The following is a 26,664-nucleotide window of genomic DNA, read 5'->3' on the forward strand; positions in this document are numbered from 1 at the left end:
TCTTACAAGACTGGGTGGCTGAGTGGTAAAAGCGTGCATAAACTTTTATGTAGGTAAAGGTAGAGTAATGTATATGGAAAAAAAATTTGCAACAGTACATATAAAATGATAGCCTCTGAGCTGAGTGCATTTCTGTGCATATAGAGGCAAATGAAACTATGATGTGCATGGAAACAATGGGTTTGATTGTTAAGCATCTTTCTTAGTATGAGCCCTGGGAAGTGCAAGTCTTCAAAAACAACAAAAACTTGTTCAAAAAGCCAAAAGATAGTGATTTTATTCCTGCAAGGTAATCAGGCTGTGCTTGAAAGGTGGTGTCACGGGCTTTTACAGCTGATTGGGGTTTACGTGATCTTACTGGGGGCCTATCTATGTTCCTGCAGAGAAACTGAAAATAACTAAATATCTAGGAGTCACATTTGAATCATATCCACATCAGGAAGTCTCTGAGCTTCAAAATGGATAGTTTCTCAAGGAGTAGTAATAGAAAATATCATATATAATGGCCATGCTTTTCATCTTCCCTGAGCACATGCTGTCAGCTGTTGTCAGAGTCAGGATACAAGAGCTCTAGTGAGGAAGGTTTTTTATTAGATCAGATGTAGCTTTTCCTCAGAATTGCAATGCTGTGACTCGGAGAGGTTGGTCCATCCTTTTTTGCATCATTAAGAATTAAATTACCATCTTTTCATCAAGAAATGGTAGGTAAGGTACTCTGCATTTGTTTTGGAAGGAGTAACTTTACATTCTTCCGTCAGAAAACAGAAAATTAATTTGCTTTTCTCATTTTAGATCTAGAACTGTTATGTTTGTCATCAGTAAAGTCTGTATTTTGAAAATATTTTGCACAGCATGAGTGCAGTGTGATGCTGATGACTGTTCTGTTACTAAAAGACAGTGGACATTCTTGGTTAGTTTTATTTTTCATATAAAATTGCTTAAATTTTCTCACTATATAAATAAGGAAGTAAATTTTCTCATTCTGTGCATTTACAGATTATTCTTTTGCCCTATTCACGTTAATTCAGATTTTTTCCATTGCTATGAAAGATATTTGGTAAGGAAGGGGTCAACAAGTTAATTCTCAGTGATAACTGAGGATGAACAAAATGGCAGCTTAGTAAATGAAAGCAAATTATAGCCGAGACCATGAGAAACTAAAGCTCTAATTTAATAGAAAATTGTTCCTTTCAACTTGTGGCTCAAATGTGTACCCTCTCTCTTTGTCAAGAGATGCTCTCTTATTTATGTTCTGGTATATCATGATGTTCTTTAATCTTTACATAACTTAAATTCCTTTGCTATGAAAGAACGTGTTTCTGATGAGTCTTTTTGAGAGCTGGCAGTATGATGGCTTTTGCCTTTTTTGTGTTTTGTCAGCCAACAGCATGGATAACAAAAGTATTTTTCATTAAATAGTTCCAAAACATTGAGATTACTTTAAATTTGTTTTTTTCTGTATGCCCTATGAGTGTTTTTGTTTCTTTCTCTGCTGTCTTATTTTCTTTTTTGAAATTTTCCATTAGCCAGAGAGAGATAATGAAATATGCTAATTTTTATTTCCATTCTCAGCTTTTTATTATATGGAATGGCAGAGCTATAGTGCCAAGCAGTTTTTAAAGGGAGAAGCAAAGTAGTGAAGCACAGCTACCTCCATGATAATGGTATTCGTTGTTCCAGTCACTGACTATTGTTATTCATTAGAGACAGCTAATAGAGTCTGAAAGGCTGAATTGTTACTTTTAAAACCAGTGAAAACCAATAAGCATAATTAAACTGCATTTTAATTTACTTCAGAAATACAAGCCTGGTCGATGTGATGATATTTTGAAATGGAAGCCACCCAGCCTGAACTCAGTTGATTTTCGTCTAAAGATAACAAGAATTGGTGGAGAGGGGTATGTAATCTCTTCCCTTTTTAAATCTGTAGCACTTGTGTGAATGTCCCTGAGCAGTTAATCTGTCCTCTGATATTTCTTGACACTTCCTGGGGCTAAGCCTTTCTATATTCTCTAGAACTTGTTCATTCAAAATATAAGCAACTGTTGTAATGAGTGTTGTACTGAAAACAATGGCAGATGTTTATATTATGAATTTATTCATTCTTAAATTAAGTTTCTTCAAATTTCTGAAAAAAAGTCCCATTTGGGTTTGGCAGTATGTTTTTGAGAGTAGTCAGGCTGTATTAGCTTAAATTCCTAAAACTTTTTTCATTGATTTTAGACAAAATGATAACAACCAAAGCTTTCTTCTACTTTAGAATTGTGCACAATGACAAACAGTATTTGTTTTCTTAGATAAAAACAAAGCCTGACATTTTTACTTGTTAGTAAACAAGTAAAATTGGTATTGGATTCTTTGGTATTGTCTTTAAAACCATTAAAATCTTAATCAAAACCAGTGAGTTTTAATGGCAGAAGACATGAAGATCTTTACATTGGTCCTATGATTTGCCTGGTTCAGTCACTGCATGTATTAAATAGGGGTTATTTCCATGTTTAGTTGTGCTGGAGAGGGGAAGGGAAAGACTGAATCTCTAGATTAAGCTTGCTTTGGAAAAGTTTTTGGTTAAAATTAAATTAATGATTTTTAGGTTGCTTAGTGTTTTAACATCTGGGACTCATTTCAATTGATGGTGTGAAATACTGACATTTGGCTTTTCTTTTTCTTGGTGCCACAGGCGACTCAATATGATTAAACAATTAATTCAGATATTGCTTGCATATTCCAGGGTGCTAATAATGGCACATTTAACTTTCAGACATCTGCATGTCACATTAATAAAAACATTTGGTGAATAGAGATAATCTTAAGGATATGGGGTTTTTATGCAAAATATACTCAGCTGATAAGTTCTCAGTGTTTCATGAGATCAGAATTATCGGTTCAAATTTTTGTGTTTGAAAATATAAATCTTCAATGACAACGTAACTATTTCAGAGAATAACAGAAATACTTCATTTTACTTCAGATAATCAGCTCATTACAACATTTTATGTTTTTTTGCAATTTATTTAAGTCACAGGATAATGTAATATGAAAGATTTATGTTAAAGTTCTTTTAAAAATAGCCCATTATTTGATAGAAAGGTTATTTTTATGAGAGTATTCTTATGACTTCTGCTGGAGTTTGCACGTATACAGTACTAGTATGTGATTCAGAAACAAAATGCAACACATTTTTCATTTCATATTAATGAAGGAGTATTGGTTGATTAGTTATCTCTGATTTCAGACACCTAACTGTCAGTGCTGTTGTGTTATGTTTAATATATTACATCACAGACTATTTGATTGGAACATGAAAAGGTTATAAAATATGAGCCAGCAAAAATGCTATTTCTAAAACGTTAGTAGCAGTTAATAACAAATTATTAAAGAATGGCTGGTCCATTGTAGAATTGAAATAACTTTCTAGCATTTAGAAAAGTTCTATCATATTTCAGCTATGTGAAAATGAAAGCAGTTCTTGTATTATGGAAATAATTACTTGAATTACTCTGTAAATAATGTAATATTTAAATATGTCAGTGTTTATGCTGCTCTTACATGCATACAGAAAATCCTAGAAATCTGATATTTCATAAATAAAGTACAGTTCTTGCAGGTAAGTTTTACTCCATCATACATGACAATTGACTGCTACTAAGTGCATTCATGCAACAAAAATAAAATGTAATGAAGTATGGGGCAGAAAATAATAACTTAGCACTCGTGGGAGAGAGGTATTTGTATTAAATAATGTCCTATGAAATAGTAGCTTCTGCTCAGTGAAACACAAACTGTGAATGAAATACTCCTGGTTTGTCTGCTTCAGTTGTTACTTTGGGTAAAATCTAAAGTCATTCAAAGAAACTTTGGAACAAAACAGGTTTTATTTACTTTGGAATAAACCAGAGTTTTAAAAGAATCTTCTTTAACTTTAGACCGCATAAAGACAGTTCCTGAGTTCTGAGCACTAACTAAAATTGTTTGATTTGATGAAATGAGTGTCTTGCTACTGCAGTTCTAATGTGACAACATTGGGCTTCCTGCTTCCTTCCAGCACACTGAGATTAAAAGCAAGCATTGATATAGGTTTCAACTTTTTATATAAAGAAAATTTTCTTCTTCAGTAATCCATAAAGGAATTACAGCGCTACAGAATGGGTAGGGTTGGGAGGGGACAACAGTGAGTTGGTCATCTGGTCCAACCTCCCAGCTCAAGCAGTTATCCTAGAGCTCATGGCACAGGGTTGCATCCAGATGGTTCTTGAGTATGTCCAGTGAAGGAGACTCCACCAACTCTCTGGGCAATCCATTCCAGTGCTTGGTCACTCACATAGCAGAGTTCTTCCTCTTGTTCAGATGGAACATCAGTTCCAGTTCCTTCCTATGCTTCAGTTTCTGCGCATTGTCTCTTGTCCTGTTGCTTGGCATCACCAAGAAAAGCCTGGCTCCAACCTCTGATACCTCCCTGTGGATACCTACAGACATTGAAGACGACCACCCCTCTCAGTCTTCTCTTCTCAAGGCTGAACAGGCCCAGCTCCCTCAGGCCCATCTCCCTTTCCTCGTAAGAGAGATGCTCCAGTCTCTCAGTCATGCTTGTAGCCCTGCACTGGACCTTCTCCAGGAACTCCAGGTCCCTCTTGCACTGAGGAGCCCAGAACTGGACACAGCACTCCAGATGTGGCCTTACAAGGGCACACTAGAGGGGCAGATTCACCTCCCCCAACCTCCTGGCAATGCTGTTCCTAATGCACCCCAGGATACCATTGGCCTTCTTGGCCACAAGGGCACTGCTGGCTTATGGACAGCTTGCTTGTACTCCAGCAGAAGCCCCAGCTCTTTCTCTGCAGAGCTGGTTTCCAGCAGATCAGCCCTGTAGTGGCACATGGGGTTATTCCTTCCCACATGCAGGACCATGCACATTTCCCTTGACAAATTTTAGAAAGTTCCTCTCTGCCCCTCTCTCCAGCCTGCTGAGGTCCTTCTGAAGGGCTGCAGAGCCCTCTGGGGTATCAGCCACTCCTGCAGCTTTGTGTCATCAGTGAACTTGTAATGAACTTGTAAGAGGGCCTCTGCCCCTCCATCCAAGTCATGCAGGAGTAAACTGAACAATACCAGGCCGACTTCTCAACCTTGGGGGACACCACTAGTGACAGGGTGCCACTGATCACAACCCTCTGGGGTCTGCCATTCAGCCAGTGAATCTCTTGGGCATTTGACAGCAAAATACTACAGATGTGGCTGTGGTACTGGTACAGAATTTACAGAAGTTGCACGTTGTTTCGACACAGATAGGCAAACAGCATCTACAGAAATAGAAGGTGTGCCTTTGTATTGATCTCTTACAGACAAATAAGGAGCCCGAGTTAAAATATTGACCTCAAATACATAACAGCTTGAAACAATGTGAACAGGAATTGTCTGTAATTTCCAAGTCCTCTGTTCTGGTTTTCAGATTCATCTTTTAATCTTGAAATGCAGACATAACTAAACCTGTGCTGCAGTTGTGTGTGATCTTATCACAGTTTACAGCCTGGACAGTAGTGTTAAAAACTGAACCAAATCACAAAGCTATAACCATGCAGCCCTTGCATTTATAGTGCCCTACTCACTCAAATAGTGAAAAAAAACCCCCATATAGGAGCATTATTTATTCAGTAGCATGAGATTGGAGTTCTGTCAGCTGTTGGACATGTCTTTTAGATAGCATATGTAATTGAGATCCTGAACAATTGTAAACAATCTTGTGCATTTTTCATCTGAATAAAGGAGTTACCTCTGGGGAGTTTGCCAGATTCTAGTCAGTGTGATTATTTTCCATCTATGTAAATTCCCCTGTGCTTTGAGTTGAGCATTTTGCTCCATAGATCAGTTTGCAATAGAAGTGTTAACTGCAAAATAGCTGCTGTTTCACCCCAGATGTAGTCCCGTTATGGATGAATGACCAATTGCTTTTATCTGGGCTTCAGTTATTTCATTCTTGATATGATATTGGAGGGAGTTTTGCCATTGAATTTAAAAGGATTGGTCTTATGATCTGTGAAGTACTTTTAGAATAAGCCTGATAAAGATGAAGACTGCATAACAAAGAATAAACATAAAGAAAAATGATACCATTGCATCCCAAAGAAAGGCAGGGTTTCTGTAACCTCAGTGACCTAATACTGACACTCCTGTTCAGTGCACATATTTGAAAGAAATTGCATTATTGCACCTTAGTGAGTTACATCTTATCAGCTGAGCCTTGGTAATTGTCTCCTGTGTATTATCATTGTCCAGCCTCTCCAAGCATCAGGATGATGGTTAAATTAACTCTTTTTGTGTTGTATTTGCAAGAATTTCAGCTTGTGCTCTCTCTCAATCTCTTCTCATTACATCAATATAGTTAGTCCTAGTTAAAAAAACCCACCAAAACCCCCTAACACAAAACCCCTGCAATAACAACCAACAGCTCATTAAATCATTTAAACAAGATAGTACTTTGTTGTTTGTCTCTTGTGAAACAAGCAGTTGAACTGAAAAGCCCTTACATTACATGTGTTTTAAAAAGGCTGACCTGCTTCCCGGCACTTCTCTTTCATTTCAGGTTTATTAGAACAATGGTCGCAAGTATACCTTGTGTTTTCTTAAATGATGATGATGCTCATGAAAAAATAAGAGGGTCTCAAGCACTTTAACTGCTTTTCCTAATGACCTACAAGTTAAATAACCTTAAAAGTAGAGAATGTGAAGGATATTTATTTGCTGTGCGCAGATTCTCACTTACATTGCAGGGAAGACTGCTTTTAAATAGCAGAGACGCTTTTTCTCAAAATGTCTGGCTGTATGAATATTTCTTAAAAAGCCAAAACACCCCGAACTAACTCTGAGCCTTACTTAAATGTCACAAATATTGACTGAAAATGTCACATAGTACCATGTTTCTGGTAGCTTCCATAACCAGAATTTCTTAAATGTCCATGCTTCCTTTTACAGATTTTTAATTAGCCTTTGCAAATCCCTTAATTTTATCTGTATCAGACTGCTAAAATCAAATTACAAGAAAATTTTTGGCTTTATTTGCTTTGAATTAATATCTTACTGGGTCAATTTGATACCATTTCAAATCACAATATAATATAAATTTTATCTAGTACCTTGAAGTACTAGATAAAAACCATCAAGGGTTTTACTCATCTTTGAAGTTGTACTCCTCTAAAAAAAGTAGTAATTTGAAGTAGACATGAACTATTTATTAGTGTTAAGTTTGTAATTTTGTATTGTATTCATTATTAACTAGACTGTACAGGGAAAACCCCAAACAGTGTTTAGGCAAAGTTCTGTTTAGCTTGGACATTGTCAAGTAATAAAAAAATGGAAGAAAAAATACAATTCATTCAAGGATAGTGGGGATATCCTTGGATCCACTGGAAATTACAAACCAACAACCAGATATAGATACAGGCAAGAGGATGTCTTTTTTTTTAGAAGTGGTATTTTCCTTTTTGTTTTAAAAATTTAAAAGGACTGGGGGAGAAGAAGAGCTGCAACTGGTTCAAAATGTCTGTGATATTCTTGATTTGCTCTCATATAGTTATGTTTCTGTTCTTTTTATAAGCTAGTCTTTTTTACTCTTCTGCTTTAAAAAAAAATAGTTACTCCCTGAAAAACCATATGAGTTAATTGAATCAGCTAAGATAGCAGGACTAATGGGATAGTTTGCATGCCCTGGGTGTTGGTGCTCCTTCCTCTCTTCCCATTCCCACTTTTATGTGATACTAAAGTTGTTAGTTTGGGCTGTGAAATCTTTGCCTTCTCACCTGTTTGCAGAATGTCCATAATCAAAGAGCACAGACTCTTATATGTGCCATCCATCACAGAAAGGGGCTTTTACAAGTAAATACCCTGGGGATAAAAATAGTAATCCCATGTTCCCCTAGTCTCCAAAGACCACAGTCAGTGTTGGGGCTGCATTGCTGTTGGGTAGAGTGGAGCTATGAAGCAGAATGCAGATGAAGTTGTGCAACAATAATGAAATAAATAAGGACAAGATGTTGCAAATAGAGGCAGAGATGTGCCATGTGAGGATGGCAGCAGGCTGAGTGCAGGTTTGAATGTGTTAAGTGTGTTTATGGCTGTACTGTTGTTAAAGGAAGCATGCATGCTGTGGAATTGGTTACTTTTCGTGGAAATGTGAGAGTTACTAGTGGAAGTAAAGGAGTAATTTGGTTAGATATTACCTTCAGGCATTCAGCTGTTACTAGAGTTGACTTTCTGAAGTGGAAATGCAGGGGCATGGTTGTGCCAACAGATTGAAGAGGATGTAATGTGTAGAAAGAGCAATGCAGTGGCGCAGGAAGGAGAAGCCCAAATGCCACCATGGTAGAAATGTGCATGTGCAGCTGCAACATTGGCATTGCAAAGGAAACTGGTAGACAGACATTTTAGCCAAGTACTATGCTGTAAATATGTATGCTATATTGCTTATGTGAGGGTATTTAAAATCTTTTTATAAAGCTTCAGCCTTTAAAAACTATGTTCAAAGTAAAGCTTTGAATCTAACCTCTGTTTATACTCTGGTACACTGAATAAAATCTTGTACCTTCCACAACTAATACTCAGGATGCTCTCGGAATTTCTAATGTTGCATTTCAAAAATGAAGTCAGTCTCATCTTTTTATATGTTCAAGTGGCAGTCTTGGGCAATCTCCATCTGTCAGATAATTATTCTACTTCAGCTACTCATTTCTCCAGATTTTTAAAAGCTTTGCCTCATATCATTCTAAAATTATCTATATGCTAGCAAATTGGAATGTAAATGTAGTCTCGTATGTTTTATGGACCCTGTTCCCTTTTCTTGAAATAGCTGCTGCCTTAAAGTAGTCTTTCCAGTTGCTTGTGTCAGTTATCATCATGGTTATCCTCTCTGTTAAGATCCATTTCTATCTCTTGAGTGAGATGAAGAAAAACATCTCCAAAATTTTCATACCTCCCATGTATTTCTCTCTTCTAATTTACATTTGGATAGATATTTATTCCTATTTGTCCCTGTACCTTAGATTCCTTGCTACTTGTGAATGTGGAAATGGAGGGCTGATGCCACCCCCAGCTAAACTACTGCAAAGTGGTATAATCTGAGAAGAGTGAGAGAAGGAGGCAGTGAAGAAATTATATTGGACTTCAGAATGATTTGCTTTGGATTTTCATGTAATAGAGGTAGAAACCCGTGTCAGGTCCCTTTGAACTGCAGAGAGGCTCAGAACAGCTGGTTGATCTTCAAGAACAGCTTCTTCCAATGCACAAGGAGTACTCTTCCTTGTGCAGGAAGACAAGCAGGTATGGCAAACAGGTACAGCTTGCTTGAATGGGGAATTCCTAAGTCAACTCACCCAAACAGTGAAATGTATGGAGTCTGTAAATAGTGACAGACCTCCATGAAGAATGTAACAACAGTGTTGGGTGTAGAGAGAAGGATGTAGGAAAGGCAAAACTGCACTGGAATTGAAGCTAAGTCACTGGTGTCTGTAGGTGGGACAGACCTATTATTAATGGGAGGTAGACTTAAGGAAATGGTGTGATGCTGATGCAGCACTAGACAGTGGAAAAGATGCAAAAATGCTGAGGGTACACACTGCAGCCTTTGCTTTGGTAAGGTCTGTTCTCAGGCTTTTGGGGTCCCTGAATCTTATGGCAGAGTGCAGGGAAGTTGAAGTTAGGGACTACTTAGGCAAACTGGAGCTCAGGATACTGAAAGGCAAAACTTTGAAACTGGAGCAAGAGTTAGCCCTTAGAGCAAAGGCAGCCAATTAATGTGATAGCTGGGCTTCTGTGGAGGAGATGATTCTTCAATTCTGTTTGGCATTTGTGAGACTGCATTTGGAGTACTTCTCTTGTTTTGGGCTCCCCAAATTGAGAAAGACATTGATGCACTGGAGCAAGTTCAGTGGAGTGCCTCCAAGTCTGTGAGGGGATTGGGGAACATGGCATACACAGAAAGGCTGAGAGAACTGGGTTTCCTCTGTCCAAATAAGAGAAGGCTGTGTAATACGTAACTGCTGTTTACTACTCCCTAACAGCAGGTGATAGATAGGATGAAGCCACATTGCTCTGAGATTGATGTTGAAAAAAAGGCAGGCAAAGAACACAATTGTAGAAGGTCAAGAGGAGAAACAGCGTGATGAAAGTCAAACACTGTAGTAGGTTGGCAAGTTGTGGAGTCTCCATCTTTGGAAGCATTCAGAAGTTAATTAGATGAGCCTGTGAGTATACCCTGATATAACTTGGAAGCTGACCCAGTCCTGAGCTTGAGACAGATGACATGTAATGGTCCTTGCCAATCAGACTTATTCTAAGATAATTTGCAGATCAGGTGTTAAATATTTTGCAAATAACATGGAACTGTTAGACACTTAAACTAATATGTATTTTAAGCATTTTTTGTTTTCTTTCTTTATGCTTTCTTTACTGTAAATAGAGATTTTACAGTACAGTACTTAGAGTAAGAATATTTATTGTACATATATTTAATTTGCAAATTGTGTGATTGTCCTTTTTGAGAAGATTTGTAAGTTGCAAAGTAAAATAACATACAATTTTTATAAACAGGGATTTGATATTATTCACTGTAAAGGTTTGCCACTGTAAAGGTTTGCATAATTTAAAAGCCATCTAATTTACATAGAAAAAAATGTTAATCTTCCTGTTGCTATAGCTTGAAATAGATATGCTGCTCTCAAACTTACTGGAACTCAGTTGTGAGCATATTTTTTTTCCATCAGTGGATATAAGTTTTTTAAATTATAGGACTTATTAGAGAGTATTTGTGAACATCTTGTTCAAAGTGCTTTACATGGATTTTAGAAATTGGTGTGAGTTTCTTAGAAATGCATTTTTTCTGCATTTTTACATGTAGTGACTATTTGGTCATTTTCAGACAAGAGGTATTTTCTAGATTTTTAAATATGTCATGAATGGTACTTTAACTCAGAATATTTTTTTTCTCCATTAACTGTTTACAGTACAAATTAATATTCAGTTGTTTGCTTTGGGGTTTTTTTTGTGGTATGTGTTTGTGGTTTTAATTTGTTGCTTAATGAGATTTTATTGTCTGTTTTCGTGAGTTTACAGATCTATACATCTGAAACTATATTCAGAAAGGAGCATTAATATAGGATTATTACAGGTCTGAAAAATAAGTGTTTTTCCTGGTGTTTGAAATTAAAGAATTGTGGGAATGAATCCAGAGGAGGCTCCAAAGATGATCAGAGGGCTGGAGTACCTTTCCTACAAAGACAGGCTGAGGTTTTGGCTTGTTCAGCCTGGAGGCAGGAAAGGTTCCAGTACCTGGAGAGGGGTTGTTTACAAGGGCCTGTAGTGATAGGACAAAGGGGAGTGGCTTTAAACTGAAAAAGGGCAGATTTAGGTTAAGTATTGGGAAGAAATTCTTAGCTGTGGGGGTGGTGAGGCACTGGAATACATTGCCCAGAGGAACTGTGGTGGATGCCCCATCCCTGATGCTGTTCAAGACCAGGTTGGATGGGACTTGGAGCCACCTGGTCTAGTGGAAGGTGGTCCCTGGGGCAGGGAGTGGAACTTGATGATCTTGAAGTTCCCTTCCAACCCAAACCATTCTGCGATTCTATGAAACGTGCATTTAAGAGGGAAAAAACCTCAGCTCAAATGACTCCCTTGCCTTCTGTGGTGTAGCTCAAAGAAGGAAAAAGAAATTATCACCATGGTAAAGTAGAGCAAACAGTCTGGACAGAAAATGATATTGTACATATATTTACTCTTCATAGGTCTCACTCTGAGCATTTTATTACTTAATTTTCTGACAACACCAAACTCAGAAATCGTAAAAGAACATATACAAGTACTAAATAATGAATATATTAAAGATAAAAATAATTCATGACAGTCGTAGCTCCAAGACTATGATTCAGTTTGCTCTGATACCATCAGAATGTTTTGAAATTGGTTTGGGAATTAGAAGCCCAGCTTTTTGTGTCTTACTGAATTCACAAGTAGTTTGGAATCAGCAAAATGTGTCAACAAAATAAATGACCCTGATGCAGATTGTTTGCATTTCTGCCATAAGTGTTATCAATATGGTATGCATGCAACTGTGGGCTTCTGAAATACAGGGAGATTATCAGCAGTTTCACCTTCCCTCGTTGATAGCAAAGAGAAATTCTTGGTACATGTGCTTATCTTACAACTTCATAAACATTAGAAAAGAAACCTTCTTAATCCTTTTTCAGGATAATTATCTAGTATCTCTGGTTTTGGGTGGATTCAAGATGTGATGATTGACTTAAGCTATGTACATGTAGAATGAGTTTTTAAAAATTAGCATTTTAAGGGACATTTTCATTTTGAGGAAATAAATTGGATTTTTGATATCTGTTTAATGACTTGGGATGTGCCATAGGTTTGGTAATTCACATTTGCTGTCTTTTTAACTAACACCCAGCTTGTAGCTTTTTTTTTCTGGGGAAAGATGCTTGTCCTGCTATAGAAGCACATTAAAATCAGTGAGGCTATGGGTGCATGTATCTGTCAGTGGGAGATCAGTTTGCATAATCAGGGCCTAATGAGTCAGTGGTAGTGGAGAATCCATGTTGTTACCTGAGTGATAGGGAAGAGAACAGTAATGGTGGTGTATGGAGCATGTACACATATTGTACTTTGAGTGGGAATTTGTAAAAAGCATTTAATAGTTTTCAGTAGAATTTTGGGTCCATCTGACAACATGTCCTCTTGCTAGAGGATCTTAAAAAGGCCAAAGTTCCTTATTTTCATTATTTTTATGCTTGTTGTCTTTTTACAAAGCAGTCATGACAATGAATGTGAAGTACAAGCATGTTTTGGTACTGAATTCCATTCTGAAATCAAGGCTTTTATCTTAAACAAAAGAAAGATATGTACATGACAGAAGCTGCATGATTTTTAGCATCATTGTATAGATGAAAAATAAGCCTTTATTTTAACTTTGAAACCCAGATTTTCAAAATTGTAAGCTGGTTCAGCTTTATATGAGATGAATCAGAATTTTAAATTTATAAATATACCTATATGCATATGTGTATCTGCACACATAGGTGACAAGCTGTTACATTTTACATTGTAAAATTAATAACAAGCAAAAATGTAAAGGAATCCCGTTGTTTGTTATGAATCAAAGCAACTCTTTTGTTTTCTTCTTCATGTTAACATAGGGAAACCCTATCTACCTTTTATCACACTTCTTAATTTTAAAGCTTATTTATTTTATTAAATCGGGTTTTTCTCATATTAATTTTTTGCCCTCTTCATACAAATAAATTTCTTAACTGGACATTCTCCACTTCTTTTCCATACTTTATTAAGGCGTTTTCAGTGCCTTGGTTTTGTGCTTTTAAGCTGGGTAACCGAATGGTTCTTTACCTGTACTCCACCAATCAGTGTTCCATGGCTTATAAATCACTTAACAGTGAAGTTTATATAAGTGAAAATACAAAAGTATGTGAAGTATTTGGGGGTGTGGGGAGGAATGTTAGAGACAGTTCTAATGTTTTTAAAAGATTAATAGCAATATTATTCCTTTGCTAGTCATCCTATCTGTTGTCAGCCCTCCAGCCTTTAAGAAGTATATGATAAGAAGCTTTTGTTATGGAGTTTTAATCAGGTTGTTATTACATTCCCTCAAAAACAATGCATGTATCTGTATCAGTTTTCAAGATGGGAAAATGAATTATGAAGTGGAGAGAAATCTCTCTCAGGACAGCATGGTGTGTTGGGAAGAAAAGGACAGTCCTCAGCTGTACCCAGCAGATGGCATTTTTCCCCTTATAACAACTAAATATTTTCAAAGCTATAATCTTTGGCTATTTTCACGCTTAAAGCCTTTTCTTCACAAAGTATCAAAAGATTGCACTGTGACCAAATATTTATCAGTGTATTATAAATTAAATCTAATGTATATATCTCTAAGTATAGGATAGAGAAGGTTGGATTGAGAAGAGTGAAACAGGATAGTGAATTTGATTATTTTATCTTTTTGCTTCTCAATGGGAAAATATCAAAACCATCATTTCGCTCAGATGTTTATAAAAACACTTCACTCTTTTGGTGAATGTTAAAGCACCAAATATTAAATTATCAGAATTTTAGTCTTTTTTTCTCAGGAATACAGAATTCTACTTGAAAGAGAATATTCAGTTGCAGGAAATCTCTGGATTTGTGGACTAGATTAAGACCGATAGTTTCAGAAGTGAATTGGATATCTCCTAATGAAGGATCTGATCTGAAAGGGAAGATTTCCTATGGACATGGCTAACTCTCCTCAACTAAGTATCGTTAACATTCTGACTTCTTAATTTGCAATTAAAATGATCTGAGCACAGTTCTACTCAGGACTGACTGTTGATCATTCTGGTCTCATTCAGGAAGAGAAGCAGAAATTGCTGGAGTCCCACTGAGCAGAATGTTTGCAGTTGGTTTCTGCACAATGCTCACTTTTTAAAAAATCTTCATACATTACTTGTGTGTTAAGAAAATTGCATTTCAAGAGGTGAATTCTTTATTATGATAAACTGGAATAATTTTCTGGTTTTAGGAGAGGCAATGGTATGGCATGCAAATGCATTCTTCCAGCTAAAATAGGCTATAAACACAGCTTGCTTTAACAGCAGAAGTATTAAGCTTCAGTTATTTGAATTATGTCACCAAAATGAAATGTTCAATGGTCATTTTTCTCTTTTGCTCAGCCATTTAATAACATATGATTAATGGTTTCTGCATAGTGATAATTTCTCTGTTGTTTACTTTAGTTTTGCTCTCATATTAAAAATAAGAGGAAACTATTACACAATTTAAGTTTTTTTTCATGTATCATATGCCAGTTTTTTCTGGCAATATTCAGATACATGCAGTATGTAGAAATTTTCCATGTGTTTTCTGAAGATGATATAGTGCCTTTTTCAGAGATTAAGTTTTTTATGTTATTTGGCTGGCAAATTTTGTGTTTTGATAGTGCCTCTATGGGCAAAAGGCATGCCTATGTCCAGACTGTGGCAAGAGGAGGGGGCATTGTTTTAGACTTGTAAAACACTTTCATTTGAGTGAAAGTAAATTGGTCCCTCTTATTTAAAGCACAGTATAACCTGTACCAATTACTTAAAAACTCGACAAGTTTACTGGACAAGCCTGAGGAAGAGCTATGAACCCTATTGACTGCAGAAAAGAACAAATATTGAAATTATACAGTGCTGGCTGTTCTTTTGCTTTCCCCTGTATAGACTGAGGGTTATTCACTTCCCCAAGGATTTTGTACATTTGGCCCAAAATTATTTGTTGCTGAAAGCTGAGTTATGAAACTGATGACTCCTTTAGAATGAAAATTTAATACAGATTTTTAAACAGTCTAGGAATGCATAGCATAAAGATGCTATAGATGTAAACTTTGCACAGTTGCTTCTCTTTTGTGTTTTTTTTTTAACCAGGTTATTATTTAAGCAGTGTGATCTAGTTATGTACTCTTGTTTCGTGTTATGTCTTCTTGTTAAGAACGCGTATGTCTGTTATTGCTCAACTTGAATTATTACTTTAATTCACTAAATTTGACTTCATATAAATTTCTTACAAGACAAAATGCATAGTTTCTGACAGAAGGGCAAAAATTTGGTAATTATTAAAAGTTAATTCCTATGATGTAATAGCTCCAGAATCACATATTGTTCTTTTATTTAACTTTAAAAAATCGAATGGATTTCTGAACATCTAAACCAGCAATTCTGTCAAGAGAGAAGCTGATGGCAGTTTTATTTGGTTTCTTTTGACAAAGTCTTATCCTCAAGTTTAATTAATAAGGAGACCTGAAAAGTCAGAAATACTGAAGTTATAGAATGATATTAGCTGTGGGAAAGGTGAGTGGCTGGAATAAGCTGGGTGGAGGAAACCTAATTCTAGTGAGCTTCCCTTTCTACCCTCACTTTAGGTAATCTTTTATTTATTTGTGGGTACCTGTGGTAGCTTTCTACTGAAGTTTGATATCAGTAAACAAAACTAACAGTAAGAACATTTCAATCCCCATAACTCTGAGTTTCTCTAGATACTAACCAGTTTTCTATGTAAGGCAAGACCACTGATAAACTTAGACAAAAGCGAGGTTTATTAAAAGCGGAGAAAGTGAAGATATAATGAAGGGAATAACCATCATTTCAACTGCAGTACAGACAGAGTAACTTGGATTTACAGAACTGGCTGGGATATTGGGACAGTTGCAGAAAATCTGCTTGTACCATATGTGCAGGCTTGAGAAAGTTGAGAGTTGCAAAGTTATTTCTTACCCACAAGCTCTCAAATATAAGACTGAACACTCTTGCCTCCTTCAGACTATTTTAGCCTGGTCATCTTCATAACAACTTCATGAACAAGAATTCTCTAGCTTCTCCAAAAACCCTTCTTGCATTCTGATCCTAAGGAAAACAATTTAATTTTCCTTTCTCTTAGTTTTCAAATGTCAAATACAGTAATTATGTTCTATCTTAGCTTTGAGTGATTTATATCTGAATGAAATGCCTGTTTCCTCTCTGATAATAAATTTTCTCTGCCATAATAACAAGGTAGTATTGAATGTAACTTCAAAAAAGGAGTGATAAAGATTTCTCTGAAGGAACAATTGAAACTTGATTTTGCAGTATTTGTATTAGTTGTCTGATTGATATTCTTTTACTGCTTCAGGAATGTGTTTGCATATAACATCAACTAAGAGGTAATTATTTTTCTGTGCATTTTAAATCAATCATGGATAAGACTTCTTCCAGTGTAAATGCCATGTGTGAAAAATTACAGCAATATTCTGAATTTGGAATTAAATATTTAGACCAAAAAAAGTAGAATTGCATGAACTGTCAGTGTAATCCCATTGTCACTAATCTGTGCATGTAAAATGTAGCAGAGGAATGTCCAAAAGAAATGGAATTCTTCCACCAAGAGTTGACTCCTGGGGCTGTACTGGGGCAGAGCACAGAACCAGAGCACAGATCTCTGTAGTAGCTGAGTAAACAGAGTAACTTTGACCACTCCTAAATTGCACTTCTTTTAAGAAACAAGGTTGTAAAAGAAGATATGGGGCACTCAGCTCTTGGGTTTCCCAGCTGATATAAAACTTGACAGCAGGGGTGTGTTAAAATGCAGGTTTCCCATCATCTATTACAGTAATATGTGCTCTACCAGTCTGCCCTTTTCTCTCTTCTGTGCCTTCTCGTTACTGTGTCACTGTTCCCAGATAGATTCAATTTTGTGTTCCTACTGAAGTTTTATTCATTTGCCTTTACTTCTCTCACCCATATTTGCATGTGAGTCTTCAGGGTTGGTTTCCCAGTAAAGGTGATTATCTTTTTTTTCTGCTACTACTCCAAAGTGATTAAAGTCCTGGTTAAAATGCATAGAATTTCCATGAAATAGCTGAAATTTCATTCCTGTATGCCAATTGATAAGTTTTTCTCTTTGATGGTCTGAAGATGTAGCTGGTATGTAGGGAAAGCCAATTGCTTATGTTTTGTTATGCTTATCATAGATATATTAAAAAATAGCCAAATTTCTAGACATCAAAGTCTTTCTTCATACTTGAGATTAACTTGCATGCTCCATCCTTGTTTTTTCTGACTGTATTGCTTAGCCTAAGAAAACATACTGCTTTTTCATAGAGGCTGTCCTACCTTAAATCAAACCTGAATTAAGTTCACAATTTTTATAATGAACATTGTGAATTTTTTTTTTCTGTAATACCAGTAGATAGTTGCAGTCAGCTATATTACTTTAAAATGCTTATTATCCATCCAGGTACCTTAAAAACCACAATGAGTATTTTCTGCTTGAAAAACTAAAATGTACTAACCATGTTGCACTAATTTTTTTAAGCAAGCTTTTTTTAGCAAGGGTAAATTATAGTCCAAGAGGACATGCAAAACTGCTTGGAGTAAAAAAATTATGTGTTGGAGGCAGACTGTGAAATGGAAAAAACGCCCCTGCTTTACTGTACATTTGTTAATTAATAACTTAATAATTTACATTACATAAATCTTCTCAGAAAAATGTGAAAGAAGAGACAAAGCAGGTCATCCTGATACCATTTAAATCAGTGGTTATCAACCAGGGTCTGGAAGTAATCAATTTTTGTCCTATGCAGTTTGCATTTAATCATAATTGCTCTTTCACTTGTGCTCTACATAATAAAAATTAATCATTCAGTACAGTAAATGAAAAGATGCTCTCTTTCTTTAATAGTAACACAGAAATTTTAATAAAGAATTCATTTTTTCCCCACAGTTTATAGAAAAGATACATTTCTGCAAGTTGCTTATCACACAGACTTCAACTTATTTGACTTTTTTAGAGAGTGTGTCACAAAATTGAATAATAATTTGAAATAAAGTCTAAAAAGCTGGCATGGGAAAAGAAGAATACTGATAGCATATGAAGAGCTTGCAAGATGGCTGTATTGGGCAAAATATTTTTTAGAAGCAGCTCCTTAAGATGGAGCCTCATGGTCCTCTTCCTCTCACAGGGAGGTGGGTCTGGCTGCATGGGACTTCTCAGGGTGTGAGTTCAGGTGTGGCCGTGTGCCAAGGGCCTGCCTAGTGCCCTCTGTGGGTTCAGTAGCTGCCTCAGTTTAAACTGGGGTGGAGATCAAGGCTGCTCAGGAGAAACTGGAGCAGTAGCTGTGAACCTTGGAGCTGTGTGTGGAGCAGAGGCATCTCAGAAGGAGTTTTTTGTTCCTAATCCTGTCTGCCTTCCATTTCTTAGCATTGTTCAAGCTGCCATCGTCCCAGTGCATTCCCACTCCTCTCCTGGTGGCTCTGGTAAAAGTAGACTTCCCCTCTAAATTTGGGAGTTGGGGTAGAAGATCAGAGGGGGTGGAATGTGCTGAGAGGACATAGCCATCTTTAGAAGTCTGTAGAAAACAAAACCAAGGAGCAGCTGAACATTCGAGTGAGAAATAAAGGAAAGACAGAGAAATGGATAAAGGGGTTACTGAAGGGGATGTGGCACTTCTGATATGGAGAAGTGATTTCCCTTATAGAGAAAGGAGCTTTGTGGGTCAGGATACAATTTTTTTTTTTTTTTTAAGCAGAGTAACACACTAGAAACACAGAGCAGCTTTCCTGCAAATGCCTTGTAGATTATGGATGCAATAATGAGTATCACAGTGTTGTTAGTTGATATTACACAATAGTCCTTTATTTTGTGACACCCAGGAGAGCTACATTGCTTAATATTTCAGAATATGGAATACTACATTTATGTCTCTTACTACCTGAAGAATTTCTGTAAAAAATTTCATTTATAAGTTTGTGTATGACTATGCTGAGGGATTTAATTTTACAATTGACAGAGGAACTAAATCTGGCACCATCCGTAAAGGTTTCAGTAATGAGCTTGAAGCATTCAGTGGTGTTCATGAGGTCTCTGACAGCTTTCCTACCTTATTTTGGGTGGTAGGTTTGTTTGCAGCAGATGGCTGTTCAGGCATTCTGCTGGTGGCACTTGGGTCTGGATAGAGTGGCAGCTGGGTCCATATCCTATATTCCAAACAAACAGTTCGTTGTTCATTACAGGCTTCACCTTGAGATTGCAATCTGCATGGTCCCCCATGAACCCATACCTAAAAGGTTTTTAGACTGTAATTCAATAATTTTTCTGGTTGTTCATGATTAATTAATAAAGTATTCATTTTTAATAAATGATTAAAGTGATGTGGAGAAACAGGAAGGAAAAGAAATCAGTTGGAGTGGTCTGGCTGTGTGCATACATATGGCTAAGGGTGCTCTTCCCATGGAGGATCTTTAATAAGAAGATGGGAATTTTCATACTGATTATATCTCTGGTTAGTGTAGACAGGTGAATTTTGTATTCTCTGTTTTATTTTAAGGGGAAAATTTTAGTCTTCTGGGTGTTTTTATTATGCACATGCATGTCAAATCTCTGTTTCTCTTGTGCACCAGAGCAGCATCTATGAGCTCCAGTTTAATTATGTGTTTTGTGTTTAAATATTTATCATATTTGAATTGTCATTCAATTGGACTAATTCAATGTCTCCTTATTCTTTTGTTACAAGAATTAAATAGAGATCACTCGATCAGTCTTTGGTTTGCCCTGCATTGTTCATGGATACTCCTTTACCAACTGCCTTACCCAGGGTACCAGTGAGATCTTGCTACCACTGGTGTGCCATGCAGGGCACTGGGAAAACCAGAAAACTGTTGGAGCATCTGTGCTGTCAAATGAAGGGCAGAATGAGGGAAATTAGAGCCAGATGAGATCACCCCATCATACCTGCCCTGCCAGTTCTTTGTTGTGGTTTTTCAGTAGTAACAACCTGTTACAATTGCAGAGTATTCAAATTTCCAGCTCTGTTCTTACAATTTAGAATAGTTGTGTGGGACAAAAGTCTGGGCGTTGGGGTTTTTTTTTGTGTTTTTTTTTTTTTTGTTTTTTTTTTTTTGTTTTTTTTTGTTTTTGGTTTTGGATTTTTTTGGTGTGTGTGTGTGTGTTTTTGGTTTTTTTTTTTTTTTTTTCATTAGAAAGACCAAGAACAAAGGAATGACAAAACATCACACAGAAAGAAAATTCAGTGAGCTTTGAAGTCAACCCTTTAAATGTTAGGAAATAACAGAATTCTAGTTGACAGGCTCATTCACATTATGATACATCCCTTAGTTAAATGGTGTAAGTACCTTTCCCTCATTCATACACAAAAGAGTGCACATCATTCACTTCAGAGGAAAATAATGCTGAGGTGGTATGAGTGATACTAAATACAACATCAGCTTCCTTTCAAAGTGATGAACTTTGTAATCTGGCTAAAGTTGCTAGCTATTGCTTCATAACTTGCTTAATCAGCAGACTTTCTCTGTTCATATATTTTTCTGATTACTAATAAATATACTAAACAGTCTGTTATAAAAATGGAGTAGTCACTTGGCCTTTGCCAAGATGGAAACTGACCATTTTTTCTGCCTGTCCAATCTCAAGCAGGATTTGGTCCTTAACAGTAAGAAGTGTCTTCCATATGAAAGTACTTACTGCCTAGTTTTATGGTTTTTAAAAAATAAATTAGTATGGAGTAAGAGTGTAACAGATGCCTTTTGGCAGTCTGAATCGATTATGTCAGTGTGCTTGCTGCCTCTCCCGTCCCCCACTACTTTTCAAGCACTCTTTCATTAAAATGATCAAAAGAGAGGCAGATGCAGCCACAGTGTGAGTGCAGGGGCTGTGAACCTCCTGAGTAGCACTGCCATGCATGGCCAAGGTAGGTGTGCTGAACAATGCTGCGCTAAAGGGTGGGGGCTCTGGGAAGTTTGCAGACAATACTCTTTTTCTGTGTATAGGATTGACTTGGATTTTTTTAAAATAGCAATTCAGACCATCTATGTTAAAAAATGTCAAAATTTGGTGATTGCTTTCACCTTAATTATCAATATAACTCCAGAGCTTTTCTTTTAGTACCTCCCTTTTCTGCAGGGATTTCATTTCAGTGACTAAGAAACCCCATGTTCCTGACTAAATGCCTTTATTTTTTTGGTGGGTACAAACAAATCCACTACCTTTTCAACCTCTTCAGTCTCCCTGTCTTTCTTGGTTGCTTCCTGTATTTTCACAGAATCCTGTATTTCCACATGATTTTTTTTTACCAGTTTTCTACTTTGGCTATGCTTGAGATTTTTTTTTCATTATCTCATTTGTTTCTTCTATATCTTACTTCTTGTTAGAAATCTGGTTTTCTTAAGTACCTCTTGAAACACTGAAAATGACTTTGTTTGGACTTAAAAATTGTAATGGGACTTTGTATTTTATTGAAGTCTTGTGATACAAAGCTTCACATTGTGGTATCAATTCTTCACTTAATTCTGGTGGTTGAATTTGCTATATTGTGGTGTCTGTTATATTTTAAAAGATGGCCAAGGTGAAAGGACCCTCTGGGGTCGTAGACTAGAATGTGGATTTATGGTGTTCCAGTGAGGCCACTGCAGAGCTGTGTGAGTGCTCTCACTTTGTGATACATGGATAAATCTGGGCAGAGTTGCATCACAGCCAGTGTCAGGCAGCCCTTCCAGCAAATTGGGAATAGTTCCTAACTCCTGTCCTATATTTCAGTGAGATGAAAGAGAAGATATTCAGAAAGAAAAATTGATGTTTATGATCAGAAATAGATTCTAATAGTGAAATCTCTTGAACTACGTAATAACCTCCCAAAGGAAAAGGCAAGCAGCCTCATTTTCCAGATAATTTATGGCCAGCCTGGCCAAATTGCTCATTATACTACAGGGAGTAATATTCTGTTGGTGGAGGAATGGACATGATTATTTAATAGGTACTTTTTGTTTCTACTTAGTTTTCCTTTCTATTTTTATGTATAGGTTATATGTAAATGTAGTCAAAATGCTTCTTTATGTGATTTGCCTGAAAAACAAAGCCAAACATGCTTTGGATAAATATTAAAATATTGTCAGCACTAGACATCAACACAGCAAACAAAAAGAAATGCTGTTTGGAAACATCTGGTATTGTGGTTTTATTTATCAAGTGCACAAATACGCCTTGAAAAAATATCCCTGTCTCTAGGAAAGTATTTGTGTACAAACACTCCCACCTCCCCCCCCCCCCCCCCCCCAGCAAAACACTTTTTCAAAAATTGGTGCAAATTAAACCCTACTAATTGAAAGTAAACCTTCATATTCATCACTTTATTCTTTTTGATGGTCTAGAATCACCATTACCTCAGATATGAGGTCACTTCAGTTTGCAGTTTCAGGTCCTCTAAATGTAATTTTTATTTTATTTGGTATATAACAGTGGTGACATTGTTCAGTGGAAGTATGTCTTTCAGGGATCAGTTACTGCCAAGATTCCCATTATCAATAGTCAGTGACAGGTAGTGATTTACTGTAGGGAGTGAGGTAGTGCAGTGAAGCCTTTCAAGTACCACACATAAGAGCTTGGAGGGCAATTAGCACATAACATTGATATTGTTGCCTGAGTTGCATGTGCTTGAAAGCACCATGCTTATTAATATGACAAATAGCACAGGCTATTGTAGTACTGTTGTGGGAGGGCTGAGGGTGTTAAATTCAAGTCTGTAGTTTGTGCTACCCACTGCGTTTTTCCCTGGGAATGTTGTTTGGAATACACTTTTATGTTAATTGCAGTCACCATTAACTTGACTTGGACTATTCTGCAAATTCAGAATTCATGGAATGAAAGAGGCTTACTTACATTTCTGCAGGCTTGTTTCTTGTAGAGATTAATTTGGTATTATAAAACTCTATATGGTCTCTTTTTCTTGTTTTGCACTTTAATATATTCCTTCTCAACCTTTTCCACCCTCATGTTTTAACCCAGGGATTTTTGCATTTTTACTTTGTAAGTGGCAGTGCATAATATCTCTTTCAGTTCCCTCACAACTTTCTTGAGTCTGTGCTCTTATTTGAAGAAGAATGTCCTAAATCAGATATACAGTCTATTTTCCTATTCCTTACCATGATGATTATACTGGAATAGCTTATATTTGTCCACAAAAAATATGTTTTCTTGCTTGACTGATGAGTAACAATTTCTGTTAGAATATTTTTGTAGGTGGTTGGTAAATGCACTGTGGAAAGCAGAGGAGACAGCTCTTCTGTCTCACCTGTGAAGCCTGTGTGCTGCCATTGTCCTTGTTCTGAATGCACTGCTTCTGTGGAACTGTCAAGTTCTTGACTCTTTATGCTTCTAGAAAAAGATGAAATACATGTTGTTTGCAGACCATATATGCATGCCAGTTTAAATTTACAAGCACTGTTATTAGCCTTTTTCATAACTTGTACTGGATCCTTTTATATGTTTTAAAATATTACTGTTTTAAAATATTTACTTTTTAATATTTAAAAAAATATTTATATATTTAAAATACCTAATTTAGTATTTTCACTATGTTACTCTTACAATAGTCAGCGAATTACATTAATGAAATAATGATCTTAAAAAATTAAATGTAGCAAGTTAATTATTTTGACCCTAACATCATTTTTCATAATTCTCTGTTTCTTCTTTTCTGATTTTCTTCTTGTTTTATATTCCTAGAAAATACATATTAGAGTTTTAAACAAATAGGAAATTTTTATCATAAGCAAGAAGCAAAATATAATTGGAATGTCACTGTAATAGAATTTAAGTGATTCTTCAAGAAACTCCTTAGGAAGCTGCTTTTCTTTCTATGGTTCTGATACTGCAGCACACTGCAGTTTCCCCTCACAGCTTAAGTGACCACAGAATAAAGGCAGAATATTCATCATGCTTGTAAAAGGACATCAGCTTCATCACATGGTTATGGTGGCCTTTCTGCTGTGTCATAGTGCTTTATTTGTCATCATGTGCTTTCGGGTCATCATATGCAATAATGACATAGTGGAATAATTTCTTTGTACAATTGAATACAAAATTTATGAAGTTATGTATGAAAGGAACCTTTATCCTCAAAGCTACACATGAAGAACATTCAAGCAGTGTTTGAAAATACAGTTACTTAACTTAAAGTGGTGTTACTTCTCTTGTCAGGGCTGCTGTTCATCTGTGTTCATGACTTCTGTCAGTCATGTCTGCCCAAAATGTGCAAATGCATCCAGATTGATTTTCAGAGACAGTTAAAAGCACATACAGAGCATATCAGTATAGTATTTATATATGCTTATCACACAAATGACACATAACTAATATTAACCCCCATTATATAGCTATTGTAAATATGGGAACTTAGACTGTGAGCGTGGTGACATGGATTTTCCTAAAATTTTATTCTGACTCTCCAATTTATATTCAAAACAGGGTGTGTTGCATTTTTGGCCCTAATCAATCATGGATCTGTACATTGAGGTGGTCTTTGCAATAAAGATGCAGATGTGCAGAAAGGTCAATAACCCAACTGGGTGTCAGGATATTTTTTCTTTCCATTTTGCTTCACAACTATTCCAGTTTTGGCACACATCTTCTCAGGATTGAAATCTTTTCACTACCAACCTCTGTGAAGAGTGCAAATCTGCCCACAGCATCAAAAGGATGAAGTTGTCACATCAGTTCCCAGTGCCAGTGTAGCTGCTTTTTGCTGCTTCGGCCTGTAAAGTGGAAGTAGTCTATGTGTTTTAATCCCTTTATCTCATCATCTCATCAGTGGAATTCCTCTTTAATAATTTCTCATAGAGTGAGATCCCTCCAAGCAGACACCAAAGATGTTTCAGGTATCAATCCACTGTTTGTATAAACCAGAAAAAAAACCTGTCTGATCTGGAGAGAGTTCTTTCAGGTAAGAGAACAGGCCACAGCAGAAGCTGCCTCTCATCCTTTGCAGAAAGCAGTCAATTCCATCCATGTTGTCATTACAAGCAGAGACAGATGCACAGTATCAAGATGAGTTTTGGAAGTTACTGCAGTTTTGCATGCCCTCAAATACCTTTGTGATTATAAAATACAACAGGGAAGTTTTATTACATCCAACAAAGCTTTGGTGGCAGGCTATAGCATTTACCAAACTCCTAAAAACAAACACAAACTTAACTAGAGTGAAACTCCTCTAGGGTCAGGTGCTCGGGTGGCTGGTGAAACAGGCAAACCAGCAAGCATAAACCAGAGTTAAAGTATCAAACTGCTTGACTTATGTGGAGCACTGACCTACTCTTCAAACATACTGTTTGTCAAGTTAAATTTTATGATTGCTTAATAAAATACTGCAAGACATTATTTGATAAATTGTCATCAGTTCTGGGATTTTGTGAGCGCTTTTGTTGAAATGTAAAGAAGTTGAATGTTCTCTTTCCTAGGGCTAGTGAGTAACTGAAGCACTGCTGTGGGCAGCTCTGTGCCCACCACTGCCTGTTGCAGGGCAGCTTTCTTCCTGAGAAACCAGACACCCCAAGCCATATGTTTGTTCATTGGTCATTATTTTCCTTCCACACATTCCACCTTTCCAGTGCCAATTACCTCTTTTCGGCCCTCCTGCTGCATACACTGTGTTTTTCACTCCATACTCCCTGCTTTTCAAGCCGCTCTGACCCCTGTGCTCTTGGCAAGAGCTGCAGGTCTGTCTGTGTCCCTGCACAATGTGTGACCAGTCTTGCACTCACCAGAGCAAGCACAGGAGCTGCTGCCTCGCTCAGGAGCAAATTACCATGTTCAGCTAATTTGCAGTAACTTCCTCCTGTGAGAGGTAGAGGCTCCTGGCTCCTCCCTGCACCTTTATTTCTCTGCTCCTTTATGGAAGCATATGCTCCTTATGCTCTGCTCCTTTTTGGAAACCTCCTTCCATAATCTGCAGAGCAGTGCTAGGTAGCCTAGAGGCAAACTCACCGCTGCTTTGTGTATGAACCACTCAGAAGTTAATGTGTTCAGCTCTAGTTTGGGTGGTCCTCTTAGATAACCTGAGTGGATTTTCAAGGCAGCTTTTGAGTTGGAAGGGATGGGCATTTGGGGTACAGATCAAGCTGTAGTGGTGTCCTCAAGGTACACCTCCCAAAAAAAATGAAGGAACTCTTTGGCACCTGCTTTTCTGCCTTCACAAAATACTACTTAATGGCTGGAGCATTGATGGCTTGGTGAGCAGTTCCTGAATTTTTTGTCAGTATTATCTTGAAATCACAGAATGGTTTGGGTTGAAAGGAACCTTCAAGATCATAAAGTTCT

General features: G+C 36.8%; 1 protein-coding gene across 1 annotated transcript in view; it reads left to right on the plus strand.

The window, feature by feature from the left end:
• Positions 1 to 26,664, plus strand: part of RNGTT (RNA guanylyltransferase and 5'-phosphatase) — a 170,227-nt gene that overhangs the window by 104,815 nt on the left and 38,748 nt on the right. The window contains exon 13 of the mRNA XM_059469021.1: positions 1,798 to 1,898. Coding sequence (XP_059325004.1) covers positions 1,798 to 1,898 — 101 coding nt within the window. The remainder of the gene's footprint in view (positions 1 to 1,797; positions 1,899 to 26,664) is intronic.

The sequence above is a fragment of the Ammospiza nelsoni genome, chromosome 3 (genome assembly GCF_027579445.1).
Source record: "Ammospiza nelsoni isolate bAmmNel1 chromosome 3, bAmmNel1.pri, whole genome shotgun sequence".
Classification (NCBI taxonomy): domain Eukaryota; kingdom Metazoa; phylum Chordata; class Aves; order Passeriformes; family Passerellidae; genus Ammospiza; species Ammospiza nelsoni.